At 44.9% G+C, this 27,389-nt stretch overlaps 1 protein-coding gene across 5 annotated transcripts in view; it reads left to right on the top strand.

Annotated features, from left to right (window-relative positions):
• The window catches only part of FARP1 (FERM, ARH/RhoGEF and pleckstrin domain protein 1), a 270,933-nt gene that overhangs the window by 23,958 nt on the left and 219,586 nt on the right, over positions 1-27,389 (top strand). The window contains exon 1 of one of the 5 annotated variants that reach the window (XM_045081385.1): positions 549-618. The exons of 3 other annotated variants lie outside the window; for them this stretch is intronic. In XM_045081385.1, the coding sequence (XP_044937320.1) occupies positions 585-618 (34 nt within the window). In that variant the 5' untranslated portion in view covers positions 549-584. Of the gene's footprint in view, positions 1-548; positions 619-27,389 lie in introns of those variants that run through there. One more of the 5 variants, XM_045081386.1, reaches the window with a different exon arrangement.

Below are 27,389 nucleotides of genomic sequence, written 5' to 3'. Positions count from 1 at the left end.
TAACTTCCATTATTTGAGAATTAGGCCTATGGTTTCCCTCCCTATCTTTTAAAATTTCCATCTGTATTTTTTGCTCTACTTTCTATGAAATTTCTTTAGATTAACCTTTCAACTAACTATAGAAACAAAGATCTCAGTTATCCATATTATTAATTTTTAAGAGCTGTTGGCCTGTTTTTAATAGCATCTCTCCCTATATTTTGAGACATGGTGTTCTCTCTGGGGATCTTAATTCTAGATTTAAAAACATTTCCCTTGTCTCCCTGTGATGTCTGCATTTTTCAGATGGCTTTTCTGTTCCTCTGCATTTTGGTCCGGACTTTCCTTTCATAAACTTGCCTTAAGTGTTGGCTGATCCTTGGCTGTTCATCGAGAGTGTGAAGACTAAGGTACAGAAAATCAGATCTCATCCTCTCTGCATGTGGACAGGGCTTGTCAGTTGCTGATTTTTCTTTAAAGCGATGAAGCAGCAACTGGTCTTTTTGAGGAAAAGGAAGCCCTCAACTGTCAGTATGTTTTCTTTCAGATTCTCAAGCCTTGCCTGGAATAAGCCTGGTATAAGCTAAGAGTATTCTGGAAGCAGGATGCAGGAAGGGGACAGTGGGTCCCGTGGGGATAGTAAGTAGACTTTTTCCTCAGTTCCTACCATCTCTTGCTACGCTTTCAGCACAGAATCCTATCTCTCTTTTTCCCTGTGTCTGGTGCTATGTTGAGTTTCTAATCTCCCCCCATTCCATTGGACAGTAAGCCTCTTAACTGGTTTTGGGGGCAGGTAGGGGAGGGGACCTGGGGCCCCAAGGTCCATCCCTTTTGAATCAGACCTGCACTGCTGTTCTACCCAGCCCCTTACCCCCCATCCCCCAACAGGTCCTCCAAGGGGCTTTGGCAGGGAATTGGCCTATTTTTTGGAGCCCCTCAGAGCATCACAGAGGACACCATCACCAGCTATTTTCCATTCATTGTCCAAGGCCCAGCTGAATGCCTTGTCTGCTCTTGTCTTGGCTGCATATTGTTTGGTCCTTTTGCAGAGGTCCATTTGCTGTCATCGTTGGTGAATCTTTGGTGGAAGAAGTGATGTAGGCACATGGTTTATCCGCCATGCTGATTTTGCTAGGATGCAGAAATTTGCTGTAGAAGCAGTGATCATACCAGATCTAAAAAAAGAAATAGGGGGCCTTTTTCATTTTCTTGGGTTGCAGACGTAGTCCAATGCACGTGGTCATTGGTCAAGATTTTACAGGATTAGTAACACGATGGGTTTCTCGTGTCAATGCGGCGGGTGCCCCGCCCTCTCTCCCTCTTCTCCTTTCTCAGTTGCACACGGAAAATCAAGCTCTGTCTATCCGAGAGGTCTGTTTCTGGTTTTTGCTTTTTGGAGTTTTGTTTTGTTTTGTTTTTAGATCTCTTGACCACAGATGTTTTCACTGGCTCTGCTGGGGGGTTGGCTGGCCTCCATGGGGCCAGCACTTCTCTTCTGGATGGAGGGAACAAAGAGAAGATGGCCCTGACAACTCGGCGGGGGTGGGGGGCTGGAAATCCTGCTGCGGTTTTCCGACTTTGTGCCTGTTCTGTTGGGTGTGGTGGGGAGAAGGACGAGAATTCCACTGCTGATGAGCCACGCGTGAGACGTTTCTGAGCAGGAACCCAGCAGATGCCAGGCTATTGATTGAATTTTGGCTACTTAGGGAGGGCTGGGTGGCCATGGGGATGCAGCGATGGGAAGGAGGGAGACACTGGCTGATTAAACAAGACTCTGAAAATAGGCTGTCATGGGGGTTGGCACAGGGGATGGGACTCGGCTCTGTCGGGCTACTTTACAGTGCTACCAAGCAGTTATGTGACCCCCTAGGAATTTCCCCATGACCTCACCTCCCCAGGGGTTGTAGCCAAAAGAATGAGAAGCACAGGGCTGCCTCTAGCACAGTTCCCCTGCGATATGATATGCACCCACAAATCTAACAGCTCCTCAGAGTTCAGCAGGAAGGAGCAGGGAGAAGTCACCTGGGAGTCCAAAACCTGACCATGTTCCTGGCTGTTTTTGGGCCTTGGGCAAGTGTGATAGTTTCCATGTCCCCCCCCCCTTTCTTTGGGGGGGGGCAGAGAAGCCGGAGTGAGAAGGAAGTGAGCTCATAACCAGCTTTTCAGCACAGTGCTGACTTTTGCATTTCTTTGTACAGTATTTTGCCAGGCCTTTGACATTCATTTAAAGAAAAAAAATTCTTTCTCCTTGAACATCTGTGCAAAATCAGATAAGGCGGAGGGTTCGGAGCCCAGGGAAAGTATGGGATAATTTAGCACATTTCTGAAAGCCGGAGTGAGAGACAACAGATCCGCTCTATTGTAGCGTCCTGGCACGAACCCAGTAGCCAAGGCAGGCCGACCGATTGTGCCAAAAAGATGCATTCATAGTGCTACACAATCATATTTGGAAAAATGTGCCGTAGATAAGCGGGGAAATGGACATTCTGGCTGCTTCATACATAAGAGTAGTTAAGGACGGCTGTCACTCAGGTTTGTAGCTCTGGTGCTGGGCATGCGTGTCAAAAAAAGCAAACCCAGTTCACTAAAGCAGCTTGGCATCCGGCCTTCTCCCAATTCAGCCTCGTTTCATCGCATTTTAGCCTGTGCATCGCTGTGAGCCAGGAAATCGCGTTTAATTAGGTCATTTGTTCTTGAGGGTTGTGTCCTTGCAAAGAAGGAGAGGAATTTTTATGAGCGTTTTTGGCATAAGTAAAAAAGTCAGCGGTTCCACGGTTTACTTAAATTGCAGGTGGTACTTAGGAAAATCACTTCAGAAAGAATTTGGTAGATTTCAGGATCTCTCCGTCAACCTGGGTACAGTTTCTTCAGGTTTTGATTTTCATTGCTCTCGGTGTTTTGCCCCACGACCTGGATGGAGTTTTTGGAATCCTAAAGGCTTTGCCGTGGAATGCAGGCCTGTGAGGTTATTTTCAGGATCTCAGGAAGCCAACCAGCAGAATCCTACAGTCATGGAGGCACAGAGTGGGAGGCGGGCCATCTCATTAAGTGCCTGCAAATTCACAGAAGCATCAGTGTTGTTTGGCCCAGCCGTTTTTTTTCTCACCGGGGTGGGGTAACATGCAGTTACCGCTGATCGCAAGGACTTCCTGACCCTTCCTTACTCGCCTTTTCTGCAGGACAAGGAAGCAGTTGCAGCCTGGCCCATGTGTTCTCTTTCTCGATCAAGGGGTGGGGGTTGGGGAGTGGTAAGGGAGGACAGTAGGGACAGGGACCCTGATCCGGAGAGAAGTGACCATGGTCTGAGCTGGAGGTCAGCAGTCTGCACGCTGCTCTGTTCACTACCCCCATGTCTGCCTGGTAAAGTGGTGCTGGGGAGTGCCGTCATCCCAGATTGCAGCTCTCTAAAGCAGAACCAGGGACCTGCCGCAGCTGTGGTCTCAGAGGACGGTGACAGAAGGGTCGCCACTGCCAGGGTGTGGGAGCATTTTGCCAGTGTCCTGGTGGCTTGCTTGCTTTCTTTCCAACTCCGGAATGTTTGTTTCAGGTATTGGAAATACACAGACCGGAAGGAAATTGACCAAAACCTTAAGGACTTTGGCTTGCCGGCTCTAGTGGCAGACCAGATTACCAAATTTAGTAACACTTTGCAGTGATTGCCTTTCTGCTTTAATTTGAAAATGATCGGTAATGAGCTGTATCCTTTTGTTTGAAAGTGGGAGGAACGATATATATTTTTGGCGTGTATCGGAGTGTTCTCAAAGGTTGCTGATTCCGGGGTCCTGATGAAGTTCACGGGGTGTGAGCCCAGCACACCTGAGAATTTCTCAAACACACGGGACGTGCTGTGGCCGAAACTCTGGGGAGAGCTACAAGGAAAACCCCCGAACAGAGGCTTCGACTTTCTGCTTATCGCTGCCCCAAAGTTTCATATTTCTTCTTTTGTGCAGGTTCCAAATGTTTTTGGAAGGCTTGAAAGTGAATAAAATAGCCCTTTGACAGAACTGACAGAAGCTGAGAGATTCGGGGGGAGTGGGCCCAGTGAGTCATTGTACGGAAGCATTGTGTTGTTAGCTTTGGCAAAGACAGTTCTTAGAGAAAGCTCCGTGACCCGACTCACTTTTATGGGGCATGTGACATCTCTGCCTTGTCTCCTATTTGATTGCGTTCCCTTTCCTCCTCTCCTTGAGTAGTAATAACCAGCATTTTCAGAGCACATGCTAGGTGTCAGGCAGGTTCTAAGCACGTTACATATGTCATATTCTCAACATAGCACCGAGAGGTGGATGCTATTACATTCGAGGAAACTGAGGCACAGAGCGGTCAAGCAGTGTGCCCCAAGTCACACAGCTGCAATCAGTAGAGGCATGATTTGACCCAGGCTGTGCTCTCATCCGTACCCCTACCTCTGACTGGGCCAGTGGGGATGGTTGGGTGCGGTTCGTGGTTAAATTCAGGTCGAGGGTTTTGCCGAATCACTCTCTGTTGCAGGTGCTGGGCACCTTGATTTAATTAATCTTTTGCTAACCAGCCACCTTTATTTGAGGCCCCTGTCGGGTGTTCAAAAACAGGAGGTATAACGTGGTTCTATTTTCAAGGAATTCAAAGCCAGAGTTGAGACGTGAGATACATTGCTATGAAAATTTACATAAGACATAGTTTTTTCTTTTTTTTAAAGATCTGTTTATTTGAAAGCAAGAGCAGAAAGAGCGAGCGAGAGAGCGTGAGGGCCTGAATGGGGGTGGGAGGAGAGAGCCTCCGGCCGACGACCCCCCCCCCCACCGCTAGACCCCCTGCTGAGCGGGGCACCCCATGCAGGGCTGGATCTCACAATGCTGAGATCTGACCCGAGTCACAATGGAGAGTTGGCTGCTTAATTGACTAAGCCCCCCAGGCACCCTTAAGACGTAGTTCTTTTTTTTTTTTTTTTTTTTTAAAGATTTTATTTATTTATTTGACAGAGAGAGATCACAAGTAGGCAGAGAGGCAGGCAGAGAGAGAGAGAGGAGGAAGCAGGCTCCCTGCTGAGCAGAGAGCCCGATGCGGGACTCGATCCCAGGACTCTGAGATCATGACCTGAGCCGAAGGCAGCGGCTTAACCCACTGAGCCACCCAGGCGCCCCAAGATGTAGTTCTTTATAAGAAACTCTATGTGGGCATGTTTGTGTCTGTCTTGGGAGAAATACAAGTTGCTGTTTTAAATGAGAGATAGGAATGTATACCCAGGAGTGGGGATGCTGGAGCCCTAGTACCTCTTTAATCTTCAACTGGTTTCTCTTAGTCTGTGAACAAGATTGAAATCTTTCCTGTCTTAAAAAACCAAAGTGAGTTAAAAAAAATTTCCTTCCCAAACCATTCCCCCTGTTGATGTGTTTCCACCTCTCAGTTGGATTCCTTGAAAGAACCATCTTTGAATGAGACATAACTTTCTCACCTAATGTTCATTTCCAGCACGTTCTTGTAAGGTTTCCAATGGAATCATTCCACTGCGGTAGTGCTTATTCTAAAACACATACACTTCTTAAAGATTTAAAAGTAATACCTGATTATTGCAGAAATGAAAACATGTATGCAAAAAAACCTACTGTAAGAAATCATTGTGATTTGCAAGAAATTAGCACTGACCTTATGCCCCCCGTCTTCCCCTTAGCTGCAAATTTTTATCAATTACGAATTTTTAATGCAAAGGATTATAACATTTATACTCTAATAGAATTCTAATATAATTCTGCTCTAATATCACAATTTCTGGTAACTCTTAGTCATTGCTTATTACCACTCTTCTTACTGTGGCTTTGCCATTCCTGAGGTTTTGTTTTTCTTTTTGATTCATTCTTGGTTGGCAGGACCTCACTGTCGGTTTGTTTTATTTAAAGCAGCCCTCGTGGGGACTGCATTCCCTGAGTTCTTCATGGCTTCAAGAGTGGCTGTTTCTTGCCTTTATATTTGAAGGGTGATTTGGCCGAGTATCAAGTTCTTGGGTCACACTTTTTTGCCCTCAGAATTCCAGACATTGTTGTCCATTTTCAGCATTGGGTATTTCTGGAGGAGAAAGCTAAGGCCAGGTTAATGTTTCTTCTTTCTTACACAGGACTGGTTTTTCTCAACGGATGTGCCTGTGGGTGCTTTCATTCTTTCTTGAGTTTAGAGGTTTTTTTAGTAGCCTCTCTGAGCATTGGTTGTTTTAGGTCACTTTCCTGGGATTTTCTGTATAGTATCTATGGATTCAGGTCTGTTTTTACATCAGAAAGTTTTCTTCTATTAGATCTGTTAGTATTTCGAATAGTCATCACTGTTCATGAAATATAGTTGTTATGTTCTATCCAAAGCTAACATCTAAATCTTGCATCTGTTCTTACAATCATCTATGTATCTTTCTTTCCATGTAATTCTGAGTGAGTTCCTCAAGTGTGTTCCCTGTGTGTCTCTGTGAGTTTTCTGAAGCTTGCTCTGTTTTATTGTTGCTGTTCCGTTCTGTAATTTTTTGTTTCTAATCCATGTCTCCTGCTCTTATCAGTCCATGAGAAAACTATTAGGTTAATGATAGTCATTTCTTGGAAACTTCCGATCTAGGCTCTGAATGCCTTTTTTTAGAGAGACCATTTTATAGTTAATATTTTTCAAATGACGGAGAGCTGTTTTTTCCGAACGCTGAATCTGTTGCTTTTGTTGATTTTCATGGCTGTACCATGAGTGATTGAACTGTGCATTCAGAAGGGGCCTCACCCCTGGACTAGAGCTCTGCTGCCACTGTCTTACAATTCTTAATTTTTGAAAAAGAGGCTGTGCATTTTCATACCATAGCCCCTCCTGTTGATTATTTTTACAGTGAATATTATTATCTGCCTTCTGCGTGGGTTCGTACTCCATGATTACTCATATTTGAGTGAGGCTGAGCTGTTTGCTAAAAACACTAGTGTGTAGGACATGTTGAAGGTCGGAATGCTGGGGCAGGTAGTATTTCGAAACATTCACTCCTGTTTGTTGCATTTACTGTTTTTTTGTTTGTTTGGTGTTTTGTTTTTGTTTTTGCTTTTTTGGTACCATTTCTGTTACTTCTTCTATCTTGAGAGTCATCTGCCTTTAGTTTTAACAAGTATTTTAAAGTTACATGCTATAATAGGGGTGTGGAGAAAGTATGATAATTAGAACATTGTTTATACTATTAGAATCTAAAAGCAGTTTATAAAACACTATGTGTAGTGTGATCCTATTTTTTGCTCTTTAAAAACAGTGCATGAAAATATATTTGAAGGGAGAAATGCCAACATGTTGTTCCCCAGATTTCTCAAATCCATTCTGTTCTTGCCTATGGTGACTGTGGGGAGTGGGATGGACTCTGTGTCCTTTTGTGTATCTCAGTAATGATCTCAAGAGTTTGTGAGAAACCCTTTCCTAAAGGGTTCAGTTACTCTACTTTGTTTTTGCAGACTGAAGTAAAATGCGTTCTTATGTTTTTGGCTGATGCTAATAGTTGGTCATCTTTAAGGTGATGACTATTTTTTAAGGTCCATAATTTTAGTGATGAGTGCTTTGAGTGGGGAAGAACCAGTTTAATAAACACTTCTCTAGAAAGACAAAAACCGAAACAGCCCTCTGGTTCATAGTGCTCACCAATTTCTGTGGTGTAAATATTCCCACCATGGCCGATTTCATGCTACCCCTGTGGCATCATTGAACACAGGATTCGAAGGGGCTGTGCACGATGGTGATGTTCTTTAATATTGTCACTATACAGATTCAGTGGGCAACAGTCACCTCAAGTAGAGATAACAGTAAAAATGTAGGAACATAATTAGGAAGTGATGACGTGGGAGTATGTATTACCTTGTTTTTAAATATAATTTAAGTGTTACTTTATTTTTTAATAATGCCTTTTAACAACTGGTGGTAAAAATTCCCCCAAACTTAACAGTTGCTCTCAGGAGCTGATTCACACTGGCTCCAGGGTCCTGCTGGAAAGAACTCCTGACAGGACAAGGGAAGTAAAGTACGTAAGGGGGCACCTGGCTGGCTCAGTCCATAGAGTGTGCGACGCTTGATTCATGGGTTGTGAGTTCGAGCCCCACACTGGGTGTAGAGATTACTTAAAAATAAAATCTTAAAAAAATAAATAAAACATTCAGGCATTGGGGTTAATCTGGTTCTTTGGTGCTGTTTTGATCTAGAGTTTTATTCTGGGGTGGCTTGCTTTTCTGCATAAGGTTGCATCTGATTAGGATACCAGTAGAAGAGAGGAAATGGTTAGTAGTACTCACTATGCTCCTTATTACATAATTTCTTGACATTTGGAATCGGATGGTACCTTTCTTGGCGGACACCATTCTTGGTAATTTTGATTCTCTGACATTTATCCATTCATTTTTTTTTGTTATGTTGATAAGCTATACATGACATGAAATTTACCATTTTAACTGTTTTTGAATTTACCTTTCAGTGGCATTAAGTACACTCACATTATTGTACAAACATCTCCACCATGCATTTCCAGAAATTTTTCATCTTCTTCAAATGAATTAATGTATCCATCAACATTAACTTCCCCCAATCCCTGGCCAGCCTCTGGCAGCTTCCATTCTGCTTGCTACCTCTGTGAACTTACCTCTTCTAGATTCTTCATATGAGAGGAATCCATACAATGTTTGCTCATTTGTGTCTGGCTTATTTCACTTAACATCATATCTTCAAGGCTCACCATATTGTATATGTCAGAATTTCCTTTTATTAAGGCTGATGAAATACATAAATGAATAAATAAATATATGATATTATATATAATATATATTTATATATAAACTAAATGTATATAAAAATTTATTTTTTAATAAACAAATTTATTTATTTATTTATTTATTTATTTAAGAGGGAGAGGAGCAAGGAAGGTGGGAGGGGGAAAGAGAGAATCATAAACGGGTTCCATGCCCCATGGAGCCCAACGTAGCCCAATGCAGAGCATAATCTCATGACCTTGAGTTCATGACCTGAGCCAAAACCACAAGTCAGATGCTCAACTGACCGAGCCACCCAGGTGCCCCAAGGCTGGATAATACCATGTCACACGTATATGCCACATTTTGTTTGTCCCCTCATCTGTTGGTAGGCACTTAAGCTGCCTCTGCCTTTTGGCTCTCATGAATGATGCTGCTATGAACCTTGGTGTACAAGTATCTGGTCAAAGATCTGCTTCCACTTCTTTGGGACATACACCCAGAAGTGGAGTTGCTGGATTTTATGGTAATTCTGTGTTTAATTTTTTGAGGTACCGCCATACTGTTGTATACCGCTCATTCATCATTTTTTCACCTGGAAGTCAACAGAACTTTCCCAAGTGATTGCTTTCATGTGGGTTGTCTTCCTTCCCGTGCAGATAATATGTCTTTCTATAAATTTATCTTTTATGAGGGTGTTCTTTTAACACATCATATATTTGAAAGTCCGAAGTGTGATGTAATCGCCCAATTAAATGTAAAGATAGTATCATAACATAAAGCATAATCTGATAAGAGCCAGAAGAGAAATTCATATGTTCTGAGCATGCAAATGGAGAGCAACAGGAAGAATTTTAGATAATCTTTGGTAGAGGAACAAAATGTTGCCAGGTGGAGATTTGGAGAAGATAATCCAGGCGGAGGTAAGGAAAGGGGGTCTTGAGCCGAGAGAGAGAGAAAGGTGTGCAGAGGTAAGTTTGGGTCGCCTTAAGCAACCTTCGATGTTAGGCTAAATAATTTATTCTGATTTGTATGTAATGGAGAGATATGAAAGGCTTTTCAGTAGGAATTCAGTAACAGAATTGTAGTTGAGCTGGAAATATTTTAATCTGGGCAGTCAGATGGGTAGTTACCATTCGGAGCTGGAGATTGTACTTGCAAAAGCCATTTGGCTGTTGAAATGATCTAGCTGAGAGGTCTTACAGGGAAATGGAAAGTTAGTTCTTTTATTCCCATTTTCCTTCTGTAAATGTAAGGTCCATGACCAGAGCTCCGATTTTGTCCGTCACCTTTTTACTTTTATGTACCTCATTCTATTAAATACGACATGGAACATATACATGGACCGTTCTTTAGGGAGTCAGTCAAATCATTAAGACAATGAACTGTGACCCCAGGAAGTCACATAAAATCCTGAGGGGGAAAGTGTTCAGATGTGGTGTTTCCAGCTGTGAGGACAAATATTCTCTAAGCTCTAAAGTTCCTCCCAGTGGGTGCAGTGTTTTTTCTACTGAACAGGAGTTGGCACTGTTACCAACTTGAACTTGGCTCTTGGTCATCCTTCAGGGTGTGGACACTTGTGGAGAGGCTGACCTTTCTTGTTTTGGCAGCATCCAGGAAGGGTCTGATGCAGTTCCTGTAAGAACGAGGCATCATAAATGTTAGTTGAATGAAGGGTGCCTGGGTGGCTCAGTCAGTTAAGCGTTTGCCTCTAACTCGTCCTGGGATCGAACCCCGCATGGGGCTCCCTGCTCAGCAGGAAGACTGCTTTTTCCTCTCCCTATGCTGTCCCCCCCCCCCCCCCATGTGCTTTCTGGTTCTTTCTCTCTCTCTCTCTCTCTCTCAAATAAATAAATAAAATTTCCAAAAAAAATGTTAGTTGAATGAATGAAGTTTCAAGATAAAAAGGTGAGAGGAAGGTACTTAAAGGTTTATGGTAATGTGCTGGTGCCTTGACCACCTCTTGGATGGCTCATGGTTTACCTTGAAGGCCCTATGTGGGCCTCTCTGTGCTGTGAGGACGGTGAGGGCTGAGCCAGCCACAGTGCATGCCCTTGGAAGTCCCTTCTTTCCTAGAGATGAGTTCCTGGGTAGTCCTCTTCAAAGTGGTTTGTGGTACATAACAGGAGTGCTTGGGGAAACGGGTTGGCCTCTTGCACCAGGAGGTTTCTGAGGTCAAAATTCCAGTTCTGCTCTAAAGTGATAGGGCCGCAGGGTGTTTGGCACCACTGTGAGTGCAGACCTCCACCGGCTTTCCGGTGGTCCTGCCCTGGCGCTGGAGAGAGCACTTCTGGGAGAGAGCACTTCTGCCTATCGTGGGAAGCATGGCTCCTTAACTGTTATGTTCCCAGGGAGCCACCAGCCTGCCAGGTGCTGGCTGATGGAGGTGTGCTCTTCAGCTGGGAGTAAGGTTTAGGTCACATCATGGTCAGGTGCATGAACTCTTGCTTTCTGAAGGGTTCGAAGTAGGAAGGCCGGCTTCTTAAGGTTTGAGTGTCATAAGATTTTTTTTTTTTTGATCAAGCAAGAGTAAAAGACCCTATTAAGAAACCTGATATTATAAGGAGCAGTACAGGAAAGGGGTTGAATACATGATAAATTCACCTGATTATGGAAATCGTAGGAATAGAGATTTCTTAACCAACCAAATGTAATATTGAAATAAAATACATACTCAGTACAGACAGTATTTATTTATTTTTGCCATGCATCTGACAAAGACTTCTCAAGTGAGGCATAGTTGAATTTTTAATTTCAAAACTAGTTTGGAGGAAGGGGTGCTTGGGTGGCTCAGTCGGTTAAGTGTCGGACTCTTGGTTTTGGCTCAGGCCATGATCTCAGGGGTTGTGAGACCGAGCCCCATGATAAAATAAATATATTTCAGATTTTTATTTTCATTTCGAATTTTATTCACAGCCAAGGTTGGTGATTTCTGTTAACAGAAACCTTTTGGGGGATGGTTGTTTAAGAGCTGATTTTTTTCTTTCTCATTGAAGTTCTCTGTCTCCATATTATACGATATTTTCTTTACTAGAAGTATCTATATTTAGTGGTTGAGATTTGCCCCTGTCTTCTCTCTTTTGCCTGTTACCACTGTGTCAACCCCTTCTTGTCCCTGTCCCTTTGGATTTCTTGATCCTGTCTGTAACAGCCTTTATATTAGCTTTTCTTTTTTTGAGCTGATCGGTTGAAGAATTGTTGCTTTAGCAACGCCCGGATGTCTGCAGTTTGGCAACTGAAGCGATCTCCACTCTTTTGTTAATTTCTTTTAAAAATGTATTTTATTATTTATTTATTTTATTTTAAGTAGGCTCCATGCCCACTGCGGGGCTTGGTCTCATCCCCCTGAGATCAAGAGTCTCACACTCTCCCAGCTGAGCCAGCCAGCCGCCCCTCTTTTGTTATTTTCTTTTAAAAATGTTTCACAATGGTCTCCTTCCTTACTGTGCACAACTTTTAAAATGGGTGTGCTTCCTTTGTCCTACCTCTGTATCATCTTAATGAATGGTAAAACTCTGGAAAATACCCTTTCTTTTAAGTTCTTCTTTCTGGGGATTCTTTTGTTATAAATCAAGTGTGGAAAAGATCCGACCTTGAATTCTTTAACTGAAGTATATGTCTATTTCATGCCTTTCTCTCCCTCCCAAACTTCTAACTAGCAAAATGAAGGTTGACTGGTAGCTTTGCAGGATCTGTTTCCCCCCCAGACAGGTAGTTGATAGATGACATTTCCAGTAGCTTGGTAAACTGTCCTAGCTCGGGCTGTCGGAACAACATCCTGTAGACTTGAGTGACTTAACAACACAAATGTATTTTTCGCAGTTTGGGAAGCTGAAAAGTCCAAGATCAAGGTGCTAGCCAGTATGATTCCTGGTGAGACCTCTGTTCCCGGCTTGCGGAGGACCTCCTCCTCACTGTCCTAACATGCTGTGTGTATATGGAGAGGGGAGCTCTTTCTCTCTTCCTGTTCTTACAGAGGCCACTAACCCTGTCAGATTAGAACCCCACCTTCGTGACCTCATTTAACGGTAATTATTTCCTAAAAGTCCTATCTCCAAATTCAGACACATTTGGGGTTGGGGCTTCAACATATGCATTTTCAGGGGGCGCGGGGGCACACAGTTCAGTTCCTAGCATGTGGTTTCTATTTTTTCCCTATTAAAAACCTTTCACACAGGTAGTCCTTGACTCCAGAGTATCGATTCCAGTGCTCTAATGTACAAACACTGGTGTCTTGCCCTCTCCTCTAGACCAGTTCCTGGTTCTGTTGCCCTCCTGTGCCCCCCTCCCTGAGACTGGAAACTTGACACACACAGCGCGGCCCGGCCTTATGCTCCTGCCCCAGCGCTGCTGGAGGCATTGTAGGAGCTCCCAGGCCTGCCCCCAGCTCTTCGCCTCTGATGCTTCTGCACCGCTGGGATCCCAGAGCGGGCTTGGTAGTCCAAAGCCCCAACAAATCCCATTCTTTGCCCGTGACGTGGAGACCCTGTGTGTGGTGTCCAGAATCATCGTGCACGTGCAGTTTTGCATTTATTTATTTATTCATTCATTCATTCATGCAGGCGTGCATGTAAGCAAGCTCTATGCCCAACGTGGGCCTTGAACTCACGTCCCCGAGATCAAGAGTCACATGCTTCATGGACTGAGCCAGCTAGGCGCCCCTATTTTTGTGTTTCTTTGCCTTAAACATTATCACAACTTGATTCTCTTATGTGGCATAATCTTCATGTTTCTAATTTTTGAGTGTACAGTTTTCTGGGCAGCAGGTGGGAAGTAATTTGGTTAACTATTCTTTGGGTATTTTGGGGCTGGCACGAATGTCAATAAGTCTATAAAGAACACCTTTGGGCCTGAAGCTTCTTTCTTCCTTGGGATGATTTGTCAAAGATAAATTCTCCAAAATGGCAAATTCTAGGGAGTGCACAGTATTTATGGTATCGATGCATATTCGTTTCTAGAAGTGTCGCATCCGGCCATATAACATGGGGTTTGACTTGCTGTTCTACCTTCAGAAGAAAAAAAAAATCTCCAAAAAAATTCCTTTGGCGTTTTAAGAAAAATCGTTGATTACAGGCAGATGCAAGGAAGCCAGAGAATTTTGTTCGTGTTGGTTAATAACTCTGTCCCTCTATTCCATGGGTAGTCTGTAGGCAAAATAGATTTTAAGAGATGTGAGTGTTTCTCCAGTCCCTTATCTAAGCAACAAGTTATGGATGGATGGATGGATGGATGGATGGGTGGACTGATTGATGGTCAGGGCTCAGAAGTCTTTTAGAGTAAGATGCCGTGCTGTGACGTCTGCTAAGTATGGTTGTGGAGTCACCAGAAAGCCCAGCTCTTCTTACATTTATTTCTTTCCCCCCATAGAAAATGTGTGCTCAAGTAGGAATAGCCGGCTGACTTCTTTAATTAGAGAGGCCCTTCAGAGCAATGGTATCCTACTACGAAGACATGTAAAGTAGGGGTGCTTGGTGCCTTCCTATTTTTTTTTTTAAGATTTTATTTATTTATTTGACAGACAATGATCACAAGTAGGCAGAGAGGCAGCAAGGGGGTGGGGAGCAGGCTCCCCGCTGAGCAGAGAGACCGATGAGGGGATAGATCCCAGGACCCTGAGATCATGACCTGAGCCAAAGGCAGAGGCTGAACTCACTGAGCCACCCAGGAATCCCCTATTTTTTTTTTTTTTTAATGGAAGTTCATTAACATACAGTGTTCTATTAGCTGGTACATTTCGATTAAATATCCTGGCGTTTCTCTGTGTTAGTGCTTCATTACCTATAAATATGGTTTGCATACCATTAAAGCCTTCATTGACACAATAATACAAGATATCTGGTAAGTTACAAGGATGGGGCCTTTTCCTGGGACTCAGGGTCTAGGGAGATGTTCTTTATTTAAAATTTTTTGGGAGCCTTGTTCAGTAGGAACCAACTGTACTGTCACCCAGCCCTATTCCCACCTAATGCACAACCATGTCATGAACATTTCTTCGGAACACCTCGCTGAAATCCAGCCGTTCATGGCTCTGATGATTTCCTGATCTGCCAGTGTAACATCTGACAAAAACAGAAAGGAGGTGATCGCAGCCTGATCTGTTCTTAATAAAGCCATCTTAGCTTCCTCGTCTTGGTAACGACCCATTTTCATAGTTGGCTCTTAGCAGTGCATTTTTAATTCTGGAACTACATACAATTAATATATTCTTCTGGTTTCACTTCCTGGTTATTTTCTGGATGGCCTTTGTTGTTCTGTCATGCTCTGTAAATATTCTCCGGGGGTTTCTGAATTGCAGAAAATTTATATATTCATTTAAAGAAGATTATGATAGCTGCCATATTGGTTCCTTCTCAACTCTAGTGGGATTTTCCTTTCCATTTGTCTTCTTTAAATTGCTAATTATCCAGGGGAGCCTGGGTGGCTCTGAGGGTTGAGCCTCTGCCTTCAGCTCTGGTCCTGGGATCGAGCCCTACATCGGGCTCTCTGCTCAGCGGGGAGCCTGCTTCCCCCTCTCCCTCTGCGGCTTTCTCTGCCTGCTTGTGATCTATCTCTCTCTCTGTCAAATAAATAAGTAAACTCTTAAAAGAAAATTTTAAAAAAGACTCCCTCCCTCTCCCTCTGCCCTTCCCCCTGTGCTCGCTCTAACGTAAATAAATAATAAATATTTTAAAAAATTGCTTCTTGGCTATAATAGCTCATCAGGATTGATTAAGATAATTATGAATTGCAATTTAAGAATTGAATAGAAATAAAATCGCTCATATCAGAATGGTAAAATTTTCTACAACAGTCATAATAAATATGGGAGTGTAAGGATCTTCAGTGTGGAAAATGTTACTTTTTGCAAATCCCTGTGGAAGTTCTGTCCTCTGGGACCCATATAGAGAAATTCCTGCTGATGGTTGGGGTGGAGGTCCACACTTGCCCCTTGTTGGATGGCCACTCGGAGGCAACTTGATGACACATGAGGTGCGTGATATATGAAATATTTGTAGCCTTCCTGTGTCCTGTATGTCGTTCAAGCAAAAGCGGACATCAAAAGCTGAGAATGTCTGAGAATCAAAGGTTTTAAATTTCTTTTTTTTTTTTTGCTTTTAAATCTTCTCTCCATTTGGAATTTATTTTGGTGAGAAGGGTGGGTCCAACCTAATCTTCCTCCCAAATAGCCACCCATTCGTTGCAAATAAATCTTGCACTGAACAATTTATCTTTTCTTTCACTTGTTTCAATATCCTTTGCTGTGAATGATCTGCTTTGCCACACATCACCCACATTTGGGTCTGAGAGTCTGAGCTTTGAGAGGAGGGACCTCTGTTCTCTCTGCTCCTTGTTCCAGTGCCCTGACGCTAAGTTCTAAATGTCTGAATTCCAGATGTGGGGCCACCGGAATGACATACAAATGTTTAAGCTCCCTCTTCTGCTTCAAAATAGTGTCAAATTTAAGACCTCAAATTGATGTTAGAGTCCTTAGTACAGAGGAGTTGATTGACGCTTAGACGTATGGTGTCGTTGCTCCAACCACAGGCTTCCGTGTTCGTGGCGGCCTCAACTGGTTGCAGCCGCATGTCCCCTGACCTGCGGTAGATTGCACACCCTGAGTGGCCAGCGCTGGCACCTGGCAGCGATCAGGGCCTTTCTGGGACTCTTGTCACCTGCTCTGAAGGATGCCTGGGCAGCTCTTCTTGGCAGCAGTCTTCACAGGCTCATATGTCTGCCTTTCCCTGCTGGCCAAGAAGAGCTCCCTGCCGTTGGTCCTGGAGAGGGCCTGCCTGTCCACACGGCTGTCCGTTTCATGTTGACCTTTGAACCTTCTCAGAAGAAAATAAATAAAAATCATTTATAATCTTTTTTTTTTTTTTTTTTTTTTAAGATTCTGTTTATTGGAGAGAGATCGAGAACATGAGCAGGGGGAGGGGCAGAGGGAAAAGCATGCTCCCTGCTGAGCAGGGAGCCCGGGGTCAGGGCCCGGGCTGGAAGCCTCGCTTTACCTACGGAGCCCTCTGGGCACCCTCTGCCCCCGGCCCCCCACTCATGCTCGCTCTCTCTCCCCCTCTCTCTCAAATAAATAAAATCTTTAGGAAAAAAGAAATATATATGTTCAGTTTTTGAATGCATTTTTTGATACCTAATGGTTATTATATGCTACTATCATTTCTGGTAGTAATGAATTAAGTGGTCTATTTCTATGGTCTAGTCCATCTCAGAATTCCCAGTTTTAAGTCTTCACTTACGTCTAGGAGATAATTCTTCTTGTGTGTTTTTTTGTCACTTAGGTAGGATTTCTTTTTTTTTTTTTAGGTAGGATTTTATGAAGAATTTTTGAATATAACTTTTAAAATGTTCTTGTTTTTGCTTGGGCTCGACTAAAATGAGTTTGAAACTCACAAAACAACAGAAAAAGATTGTTTATCTGTGAAACATTGGGAAAATGTCCCAGGCTTATTTATATATATAGACTTGGAGGAGACTTAAATTCCAAAATCATTTTCTGAGTTTTCTTTTTTTTTAAGATTTTTTTTTTTTTTTTTTTTTATTTATTTATTTGACAGACAGAGATCACAAGTAGACAGAGAGAGAGGAGGAAGCAGGCTCCCTGCTGAGCAGGGAGCAGGCTCGATCCCAGGACCCTGAGATCATGACCTGAGCCGAAGGCAGAGGCTTTAACCCGCTGAGCCACCCAGGCGCACCCCTTTTCTTCCTGCCTATATTGTTGTAGAGAACGATCCATTTTTCTTGCAATGACACTTTGGTAGAATACCATTTACTTGTCTTTTCAAACTCTTCTCAGTAACAAATCCCTCTCACCGTTGCCTTCTGTGGCGCGGGGTACTGGAGCTTGTAAACGACTGGTCAGGATTCACTTTGTTCTTTATTTCTTGATTTTATGCTTTATGATCTGAGAATATGTAACATGTATACAGAACTTCTGTTATAGGTGAATTTTGTGTTTCAGCAAAATCGGTATTAGTTGAAAACCTGGAGTTATAGGAAAATGTGTGTTCCTTACTTGCCATTTCTTACTGTCTAGATATTGTTCTTTCTGCCCTGGTTTACTGTACTGGGGGAGGAGGGTTCTATATCCTTAATGGCTGCTTCCATTAGATTACAGAAAGTTACAGAAAGTTGGGATGTTGGCTTCTCCCTAAGTGAGCCTGTCCCATACGGTGGTTGTGTAGGAATGAAGTAATGGCTCGAGGAGGTTTTGTAATACATGGTACATATTATCAAGTGAGAGTTCTCGGTGACAAAATTGGAAAAATCGTGTATTTCTCAAGAGAAACCAACGTATGGTGCTCTGACGTTTCATTTCACACGGTGACTGGTCCTTTGAGCCCGGAGGGGAATCTGGACCCCGTTCCTCAGCCCCCTTCACGCCACCTCCCTTCATTTTCATGACATGTGGCTATGGAATGTTCTGTGTCTGCTTTCGTGTCTGTTTCTTTTCATCCAGCGGTATATCCTGTGGGAGCTGAGTGTTTGCCCGGGGAGAGGGCGGCTTATCTTTCTTTGACTTGGCCCAGCAGTATCTGCCCGGTGTGTCTCAGGATCCCTTGAAGCCCTGCAGTTTTGCAGACCTTTTCAGGACACTTGCCTTTGCCTGTGCTCCGAGGATCTCGGCTGCAAGAATTAACGAATCACCCAGGGTTGAGTGAGTGTGCTATCTACTGCAGGAACAGATGTTTGCAAAAAAAAAAAATCCTTGCTTAGAGAAGTGAGAGAGGTTTTAAGATGTTTAAAAAATTCATAACTTGAAACCATAAAAAGACCATACTCCATACTCTTTATAGGCCCTAGTAAGAGTGCAGTAAGCATTTTGATTACTGGATGTGCCTTCCCCTTTGGCATCCTTGTAGCCTGCGTGGGTAATTAACTTGGTGGCTTGATTGATACCTGTGCACTCGAAAAGGGGTGAGGTTCAGGGGAGACTGATTGCATCTAGAATACTGAGTCCCAAGGTCGCTGAATATTCGAGAAGGTGACAATTTTGAAGATTATCTTGTCCGGGAGAGCCAGTGATTATTGGTGGTGAAGACCAGCCTGTCTGCTCTCTGGTCCCACATCTGCCACTCTCTCTGACTGGGTGACCATGGGAAAGTTGACTTAAGCCCTTGGTTTCAGTTTTCTTATCTGTAAAAGGGGTCAGTAATAGTGTCCTCCCCATGGTGGTTTTGAGGATTAAAGAAGTTCATATTTATAAAGCTCAGAGAACAGTGCTGTATTCTAGAAAGTGCTGTGTAAGGGTTGGCTATATTAAAATAATAGTTGTACATCCCCCCACACCCCCCGAATGAGAAGCCTAAAATCCAGGAAAGGTCAAGTTAATTTTATAACACACTCAGAAACGTCAAAAATTTGAACTAGAACCTGGTGAACAATTTGACAGCATCTGAATCATTTTTCTTCCCGCTTTGCAGTTTAAGGCAAAGACTATTAGTCATAATTATTATTATATTTTAATGGAAAGTATTGTTTAGTTAAATACCTAATTTATTCACTGGGCTGACATTTAAACCTTCTCATTTTTTTCACAAGGGGCTTCACTTTTTTATTACATACTTTTTTTCCCTTGACATTTCGCTGTTGGAACTAATGATTAATTCTAGGGGAAGTGTTCCAGGATGCGATACCCTTTGCAGTGCTGTTGAGTTTTATTGTGTCATTTGATCCGCGATAATACTTCCTCGTCTGTGTCTTGAATAATACTGAAACTGTGAGAGTAGAAATCGAAGAGTCTTTTCTTTAATGGCTTTAATGGAAATTGCTTTCCTCTTCCCACCCTGAAGGGAAGCCCTGTCATTTATGATTCACTGGATTTGGTAAGCTTTAGGAAATGCCTTCTTTTTTCTTAAAGTTGTATGAAACATGCCGTTACTCACTTTAGGATGGATGTCGGTGGAATGTTCCGCACGATGCGGGATGCATTTAAATTTTGACATTTCTTTCCTTTTTTAAAAAAGATTTTATTTATTTGAGAAAGAGCACGAGTGGGCCTGGGGGTGCGGGGGAGGGGCAGAAGGAAAAGCAGTTTTCCTCTGAGCAAGGAGCCTGATGTGAGACTCAAACCCAGGACCCTGAGGTCATGACCTGAACCGAAGGCAGACGCTTAACCGACTGAGCCACCCAGGCGTGCTTCTTGGCATTTATTTCTTAAGCGTCATTTCTAGAGTATCTGAAACTTCAGCAGAGAACGATAGAGTGTCAGTTAAATTTTTTACTAAAAATTTCCTTATTTAATAAAGAAGCTGTTGGCAATATCCTGATTTAATTTGAAAACAAACTTAATGCCTTGTAGTTTATTAAGAAAATGCCCAGCGCTCTTTTCCTTCCCTTCTCTTCCTTCCTCCTTTTCTTTCTTTCTCTCTTTTTTTGTACATTCCAGAAACTTTTTGTTTTGTTTCGTTTTTTATTAAGTTCTGTCATTTTCTCATGAAGTAAAGAGAGTTATCACACAGGACCGCTGAGATAGGCTTCATTACCTGCCACGGGGTGGGTTTGACCGAGCTGGACATTGGCAACGTAGCATCTGCTCATGAAACCGCGGACCTGGCTTCCATTTCTCTCCTCAAGCCGAGTTGGCCCCCTTTGGAGGGAACATCTACGCCCTCCCATTTCTGGAGCTGAAAAGCATTTCAGAGTCGTCTTACACTGGGAGCAGCCACGATGTGCTTCACTAAGTGAGCAGAGAGCAGCAGGCGCGGTACCTGTGGGCCGTGGAATATTACTCAGGGATAAAGAGGGCCCAGCCGTCGAGCCATGAAAAAACATGGCGGAAACTCAGATCCACGTTGCGCAGTGAAGGAAGCGGGTCGGAAAGGTTACATACTGTATGATTCCAGAAGAATCGCGTGACTTTCCGGAAGAGACAAAGGCTGGGCAGTAGAAACATCAGTGGTTGTCAGGGGACAGGATGGAGAAAGGGGAGCAGGCATGAAGCGATGGAGAACAGGGGATGTTTTCAGGGCGGAGAAATGATTTTGTGTGATGGTGTCATGGTGGGTGCGTGACATTTTGCGTTTGTCACACCCCGCAAAAGGTACACCGGAGTTGGACTTGAGTTAATAATGTGTCTGTATTGGTCCATCCGTTCTCACAGATTTTTCACGCTAACGCAGCTATTAACGATAGGAGACAGTGTGAGGAGACTGAGGGAAATCAGGAGCCCTCTGCCTTTTCTTGGAAATGTAAAACCCTAAAAAATTCTATTTAAAAAAAAGATTCTTGTAGACGAATATATTTGCTGTCTGAGTTAGTAATAGTCAGTCTGTCTTCTTCCTCCATTTCTCAAGTGATCCTTTGCCTCGTCATACCGGTGACTAACGGATCATACCAGATCTAATGAGTGAACTTTTCTCTTTAAAATATTTTTTAAAAACATAACCTCTGCACCCACCGTGGGGCTTGAGTCATGACCCCGAGGAGAAGAACTTCGCAGACTCTCCTGACTCTCTCTCCCCCAGGCGCCCCCGAGCGAACTTTTCTTACTCATTTTCCTTGATGCTCCGACAGCATCCAGCATTAATGGCTCAGCCTCTGGTTCCTCATGCTCTTGCCTCCTTGGCGTCCTGGTGTGACTTGAGAATGGATTTTCAGACTCCGCTATTTGTAAATATGGGATTCACCCGTCAGGGGGAAGGTTGTCATGAATGTGCTCCCTAGAAGCCCTTCCAACTCGGAGAACATGGGATTCGTTCACCAAGTCTCCTTCCTCTTCCCGCCTATGCCTGTTGGGCATGGACTCTGGGCTGCCATCTTGGTTATTTCTTTTTGTGCTGTTTTCCAGCCTCCTGCCTATGATGCCACTCATGGTCACAGCGCCACCTCTGACCCCTCTACTCCGCTTACAGGAGTGGAACTTTGGAGAAGGCATCCGAGAGGAGATAGCTGGGGGCTGAGGAAGGGCGAGTATTGAGGAGATGGGGGCGGTGAACTTCAGGACGTCGCCGGACAGCCTGCTTCCAGGCCCTGCAGTCACCCTCAGTCGGCCCCAACAAGACCTCTCGGCCTTTTCTTGCTCTTTCTCACACTTGTAGCCAAGTTCTAGATCTGTCCGTAATTCTATCTTCTTCCCCCACACCTAATTTGTCATCGACTTGGAAAGATTCTTCATGTCAGAGTGTTCCCAGATATGCCTCCTGACTCTTCTCCTTGTCACTTCCATGCTTTCTTGCCTGAGACAGGACAGGTGCACAGGACACCTGACTGGTGTCCTGATCGCGCCACCACCTCACTGTCAGATATTTTCTTACAGCTTCCTGGTTTCCGCCTTGTCTTATAAACCGCAGTGCCTCATTCTGATCCACAAGTGACCCTCCTCCACGTTGGCCTGTTTCTGGCCGACTGAAATCTTCCTCTCACCTACTCATCTCATTTTCTTTTCCTTTTCTTTCTTTTTTTTTTTTTTTAAGATTTTATTTATTTATTTGACAGAGATCACAAGTAGGCAGAGAGGCAGGCAGAGAGAGAGAAGGAAGCAGGCTCCCTGTTGAGCAGAGAGCCTGATGTGGGGCTCGATCCCAGGACCCTGAGATCATGACCTGAGCCGAAGGCAGAGGCTTTAACCCACTGAGCCACCCAGGCGCCCCTCATTTTCTTTTCACTACCTTCTTGCCTCCATTATCCTGTATCTCCTACCGCCGCAGCTCCTGGCATAGGGCAGACACCTTTTTTTTAAGTAGGTGCCACACCCAACGTGAATCCCAGTGCAGGGCTCGAACTCACGACCCTGAGATCAAGACCCTAGCTGAGGGGCACCGGGCGGCTCAGTGGGTTAAAGACTGCCTTCCGCTCAGGTCATGATCCCAGGGTCCTGGGATCGAGCCCCTCATCAGGCTCTCTGCTCAGCGGGGAGCCTGCTTCCCTTCCTCTCTCTCTGCCTGCCTCTCTGCCTACTTGGGATCTCTGTCTGTCAAATAAATAAATAAAATCTTAAAAAAAAAAAAAAAGACCCGAGCTGAGATCAAGAGTCGGATGCTTAACCAACTGGCAGGCACTTTTATTTAATGCAGGAATGAACTCCGCCTGGACTGTATCTTATCCACACCTTTCTCTAGCTTTAAAAATTGACTAATACTTGGGGCGCCTGGGTGGTTCAGTGGATTAAGCCACTGCCTTCAGCTCGGGTTATGGTCTCAGGGTCCTGGGATCGAGTCCTGCATCAGGCTCTCTGCTCAGCGGGGAGCCTGCTTCCCCCACCTCTGTCTTTGCCTGCCTCTCTGCCTACTTGTGATCTCTGTCAAATAAATAAACAAAAAATCTAAAAAAAAAAATTCTTTAAAAAAAATTGACTAATACCTGTTGTCAGAAGTGAACACGTTGCATTGGATGGTTCTCTCTGAATACCTGTTGTCTGTTGCCTGATGGAGAACACATCCCAGAACGACGAACCTCAGGGTGCCATGGTGTGGCTTTGGGTCCCCTAGCGTTCTGGGTGCAGTTGCTGAAACCTCATAGGTCCCTCTAGATGTATGTTATTGGGGACAATCCCAGTGATTGTGACACCTGAATGAGAGGCTGAAAGTCTGTTATCTTCAGAGGCGCAGAGTAAGCACCAAACCCACCTCATGTGGGCTCGGCAAGGGTTGGCTGTTTCCCACAGCTGTTCAGAGAGGCTGACCAGTGTCCACGGGACACCGAGAGGACTGTCTTTAGTGAGTGGATGAGATCGATGTGTTGGGAGTAGGGCGAGCTCGACGGCAGCTCACGAAGGGCAGCCTCTGTTGACACAGAACCACGTGGTGCGTGGGCACTTGGGGGGGGGGGGTTTCCCGGCTGGGGTTTTTGTCTTCAAGAAGACCATGTCGCTCCTGACATTTTATTTACTCCGGCATTTTGTGTTGGAGGCAGAACGGAGGGGAGCTGATGTCTTGTTTTGTACCCTCAGACTCATCAAGAAATTGACATCATTGACATGGGGCGAATTGGATCCCCCCCTTCCTAATCCTCTCCCCTTCCCTCACACAACGGGGGTAAAAAGAGCTTCTCTTCCCAACACCTCTGCTTCCACTTCCGTTCTCCGTGCTTTTGTCCTTGCCTATCTAATCAAGGCAGGAAATGCCTTCTACCAAACCCGTGAAAATGCAGATGGAAGGATTGCCTTGTCTTCGTTTTCAGAGGGAAGTTGGAGTCTGCATGAACATGGGATCGGAGAAGTGCCATCTTTTTTTGCCAAGAGCTATTGAATAAACCAGGTGCTTGTTGCGTCAGGTGCATGTGCGAAACGTGGTCGCCAGATGTTTTCCTGAAATTACGGCCCAATTTGTAGTCAGGTGGATTTTACTTATCGTAGCCGATCCTCATGGGGACCCTGGGAAGTAGAGCCCTGGTTCTCAGGCCAGAGTTCACATCAGAATCTACCGGAAGGCACCCTGAGCCTTTCTGATGCTGAGAACCTGTGCTGGGACGGAATTTGCATTTCTTAGAGCTCCCACCTGATGCTTTTGCTGCTGATTTGTAACCACAGTTTAACACCCCCCTGCATGGGGCACCTGGGTGGCTCAGTGGGTTAAGCCTCTGCCTTCTGCTCAGGTCCTGATCTCAGGGTCTGGGGATTGAGCCCTGTATTGGACTCTGCTCATTGGGAAACCTGCCCCCCCCCACCTGCCTGTGATCTATCAAATGGATAAATAAAATCTTAAAAAAAAAACAAAACAAAACAAACCCCTGTACCAGACAAAACCTGGCCGGCTTTGTCTGCGTTTTTCAGGTAAGGAAAGTGTCCTCTAGAAGGGATACATGTGCTGCCTGAAATTCTCTCTGTCCCAGAGTCAGGGCCATCTCTTGTACTGAGACAGGAGGAGCCTGTCCTGCTCCCAGGTAACAGCCCCTCTGGACTTGTAATCTAGTTGGAAGATGCAGGAAGAGAGGAGGAAGGTCTGGAAAGCAGGAGAAATCCAAGCCAAGTACAAGCAAAACCCCAGAGATGATAAAGCAAGGCATTTTTTTCCCCTGAAAGAGTAGATCAAGGAAGGCTTTCTGGAGGAGGTGACATTGGACCCGGGGCAGGAAGGCAATATTTGAGAAGGAAGAATATAGAACAGCACCAGCACCGCGTCAGGAAATGCGCTGTGCGAAACAGCAGAGGCCAGCAGGGTTAGAAAACCACTGATTCACAAGTAGAGGCATCAGGGTAGGTCGATGAACGCCTGGCTAGGAATTTTCACATTTAATTCGGTATTGGTCAGACTCAAGGTTTTTGAGTAAAAAGGGGCTACAGTTAAAACCAGACTTTTGAAATAACATCTATGAACTTGAGAAAACTTCTGCTCAGAGTTTTTCTTGAAGTACTTTCCAGAGACGTGAGGGGTATGTAGGCTAAGGGGGTATGTAGGGGTATGTAGGCTAGCCTGCCGAATGTACTTACCGCTTTTCACTAGGGTTGGAAAGAACAGACGGCGAAGCGTGTCTTTAGGAAGTCGATGGGGTCTCGTCCTCTCCCTGCCTTGTGCTGGTGAATCGGGGCACCCCCACTCGCAGACGGTCAGCCTTCTGGTCTCCTCCCAAATGATCAAACAGGCCAGACAGCCTCTCCCGCCTGTTTGAAGTCTCTGGTTGATGTGAAACAGCTGATCTGTTGTCCTTTCTTTTGCTCCCAGACTTTTTTTTGAAGGAAGCCAATCTTTCCGCATAGATAGCTGTTTTTGAACTTTCTCAAAACCCCTTATCTAAGTCCCTGTGAGGAAGCTGCTGGCCGCCAGCCTTTGGTGGTGGTGGTGGTGGTGGTGCGGGGTTGGGGGGGGTTAGCTCCTCCCTCCCTCCTGGCCTGTGGCTCCGGGGACAGAACACAAGGTGGCTTTGTTACCAGGCAGGGCTGGGGTTACACACCCTTCGCCCTTTGCCCTCCTGAGCGGAGCTGCTCTGGGTCCCCACAAAATGGCCAATGTGCACTCCTTCCTTCTCGACGTGGGGCGCTCAGCACTACTTTGGGGGCTCTAGAACCCAGCCCCGTGGCTTCCTGAAATCTGCGTCTTGGGCTTCTGTGAGTGCCCGTTTTCTGTGAGTTTTTCTTCACTCGGAATTCCTCGGTGGCATTCATTTATGTACGTGTGTCTGCGTGAGTGTGTCTGCTTCAAATGCGTGTATTTAAAGAAAAATGATGGGTGTGTTTTTAAAATTTGTATTTAAGTTCTAGTTAGTTGACATAGTGTGATATTGACGGAAGGGGTTTATCCTTAAAACTGGAAGGAAGAATCCTTTGCGAATTCTTGGTCCAAGTTTGGATGGAGGATTGTCCCCTTTCTTGACTGTGATCTCGTCTCCTTTGGTTTCATGCTCTACATGAGCCGGGGTAGTGAGGAGACGGCCTCCTAGGAGAGGGCCACCTTACAATTGTGTATTTCTGAATGGGTGATAGCCTTCTCAGTCCTTAAGGCGGAGGCCGCTCTCCTACGGGTCACTTGTTTGTCTCCAGAGAGGTTGTGTGTGTTCACGATAGTCGTGTGGAGGCACACACTTTTTTTTCCTAAAGTTTTTATTTTAGGGGCGCCTGGGTATGCCGTCGGTTAAGTGCCAGATTTTGGTTTCAGCTCAGGTTATGGTCTTGGGGTCATGAAATCAAGCCCTGTGTCAGGCTCTGTGCTCAGCGTGGAGCCTGCTTGAGTTCTCTCTCTCCCTCTGCCCTGCGGGGACCCCCTCCCACGATGCACATGTGCTCTCTCTCAAGTTATTTTAACTCACTGAGCCACCCAAGCGCCCCCTCAAGTTATTTTCATTCCAGTTAACCTGTTATGTTAGTTTCAGGGTGTAAGGGAGTGATTGAATTCTGTAAATCACCTGGGGCTCATCACGACATGTATGCACACATTTTTATTTTTATTTTTATTTTTTTTTAAGATTTTAATTATTTATTTGACAGAGAGAGATCACAAGTAGGCAGAGGCAGGCAGAGAGAGAGAGAGAGGAGGAAGCAGACTCCCTGCTGAGCAGAGAGCCCGATGTGGGACTCGATCCCAGGACCCTGAGATCATGACCTGAGCCGAAGGCAGTGGCTTAACCCACTGAGCCACCCAGGCGCCCCGCACACATTTTTAAAGCCTATTTATTGAGGTGTGATTTATAGAGCAGAACGTGAATGGGTGTCAGGCGTACAAGTCAGAGGTTTTTAGTACATTTGCAGAGTTGTGTGACCGTCACCACAACGTGGTTTCAGAACGTTTCCAGCCCCCCCCCCGCCCCCCAAATCTCCATCCTCCCTCTGACCCTTTCCTGTCCGCCCAGCCCCTCTCTAGAGCCCCAGGAATCCGCTCTCCATCTCTGCAGATCTGTCGTTTCTGGATAATTCCTGCAAGTCAGGTCATTGGCTCTGTAATCTCTTCCATCTGGCTTTGACTTAGCAAAGGGATTCTGAGGTTCATCCGTGTTGTAGCAGGTGTCCGCATTTCGTTTAGTTTTGTTGGTGATGAGGAGTCCTTTGCTCGGCGGGAGCCCTGCCTGGTGGGCTTTGTCTCCTTCCCACCTGTTGGCCCCTCCTTTGTGTGGATGTACGTCTTCATGTCCAGACCCTCCGGGAGATGTCCGGGCTTCGCCGGGGGAAGCACAGTTGCTGGCTCATGTGCTCAATCTGTGATTAAATTTTAAAGAAACTACCGAAGTGTTCTCCCAAGGGCCTACACCTTTTTCTGGTCCCAGCAGCAGCGTGGGAGAATTCCAGCTGTTCCACACTGTAAATAACACTTGTTACCATCACAGTGGGTGTGAAAACGCGTC

Source organism: Mustela putorius, unplaced genomic scaffold (genome assembly GCF_011764305.1).
Source record: "Mustela putorius furo isolate JIRA1106 unplaced genomic scaffold, ASM1176430v1.1 tig00000551_pilon_pilon_pilon, whole genome shotgun sequence".
Classification (NCBI taxonomy): Eukaryota; Metazoa; Chordata; class Mammalia; order Carnivora; family Mustelidae; genus Mustela; species Mustela putorius.
This window is presented reverse-complemented; position numbering and strand designations above follow the sequence as displayed.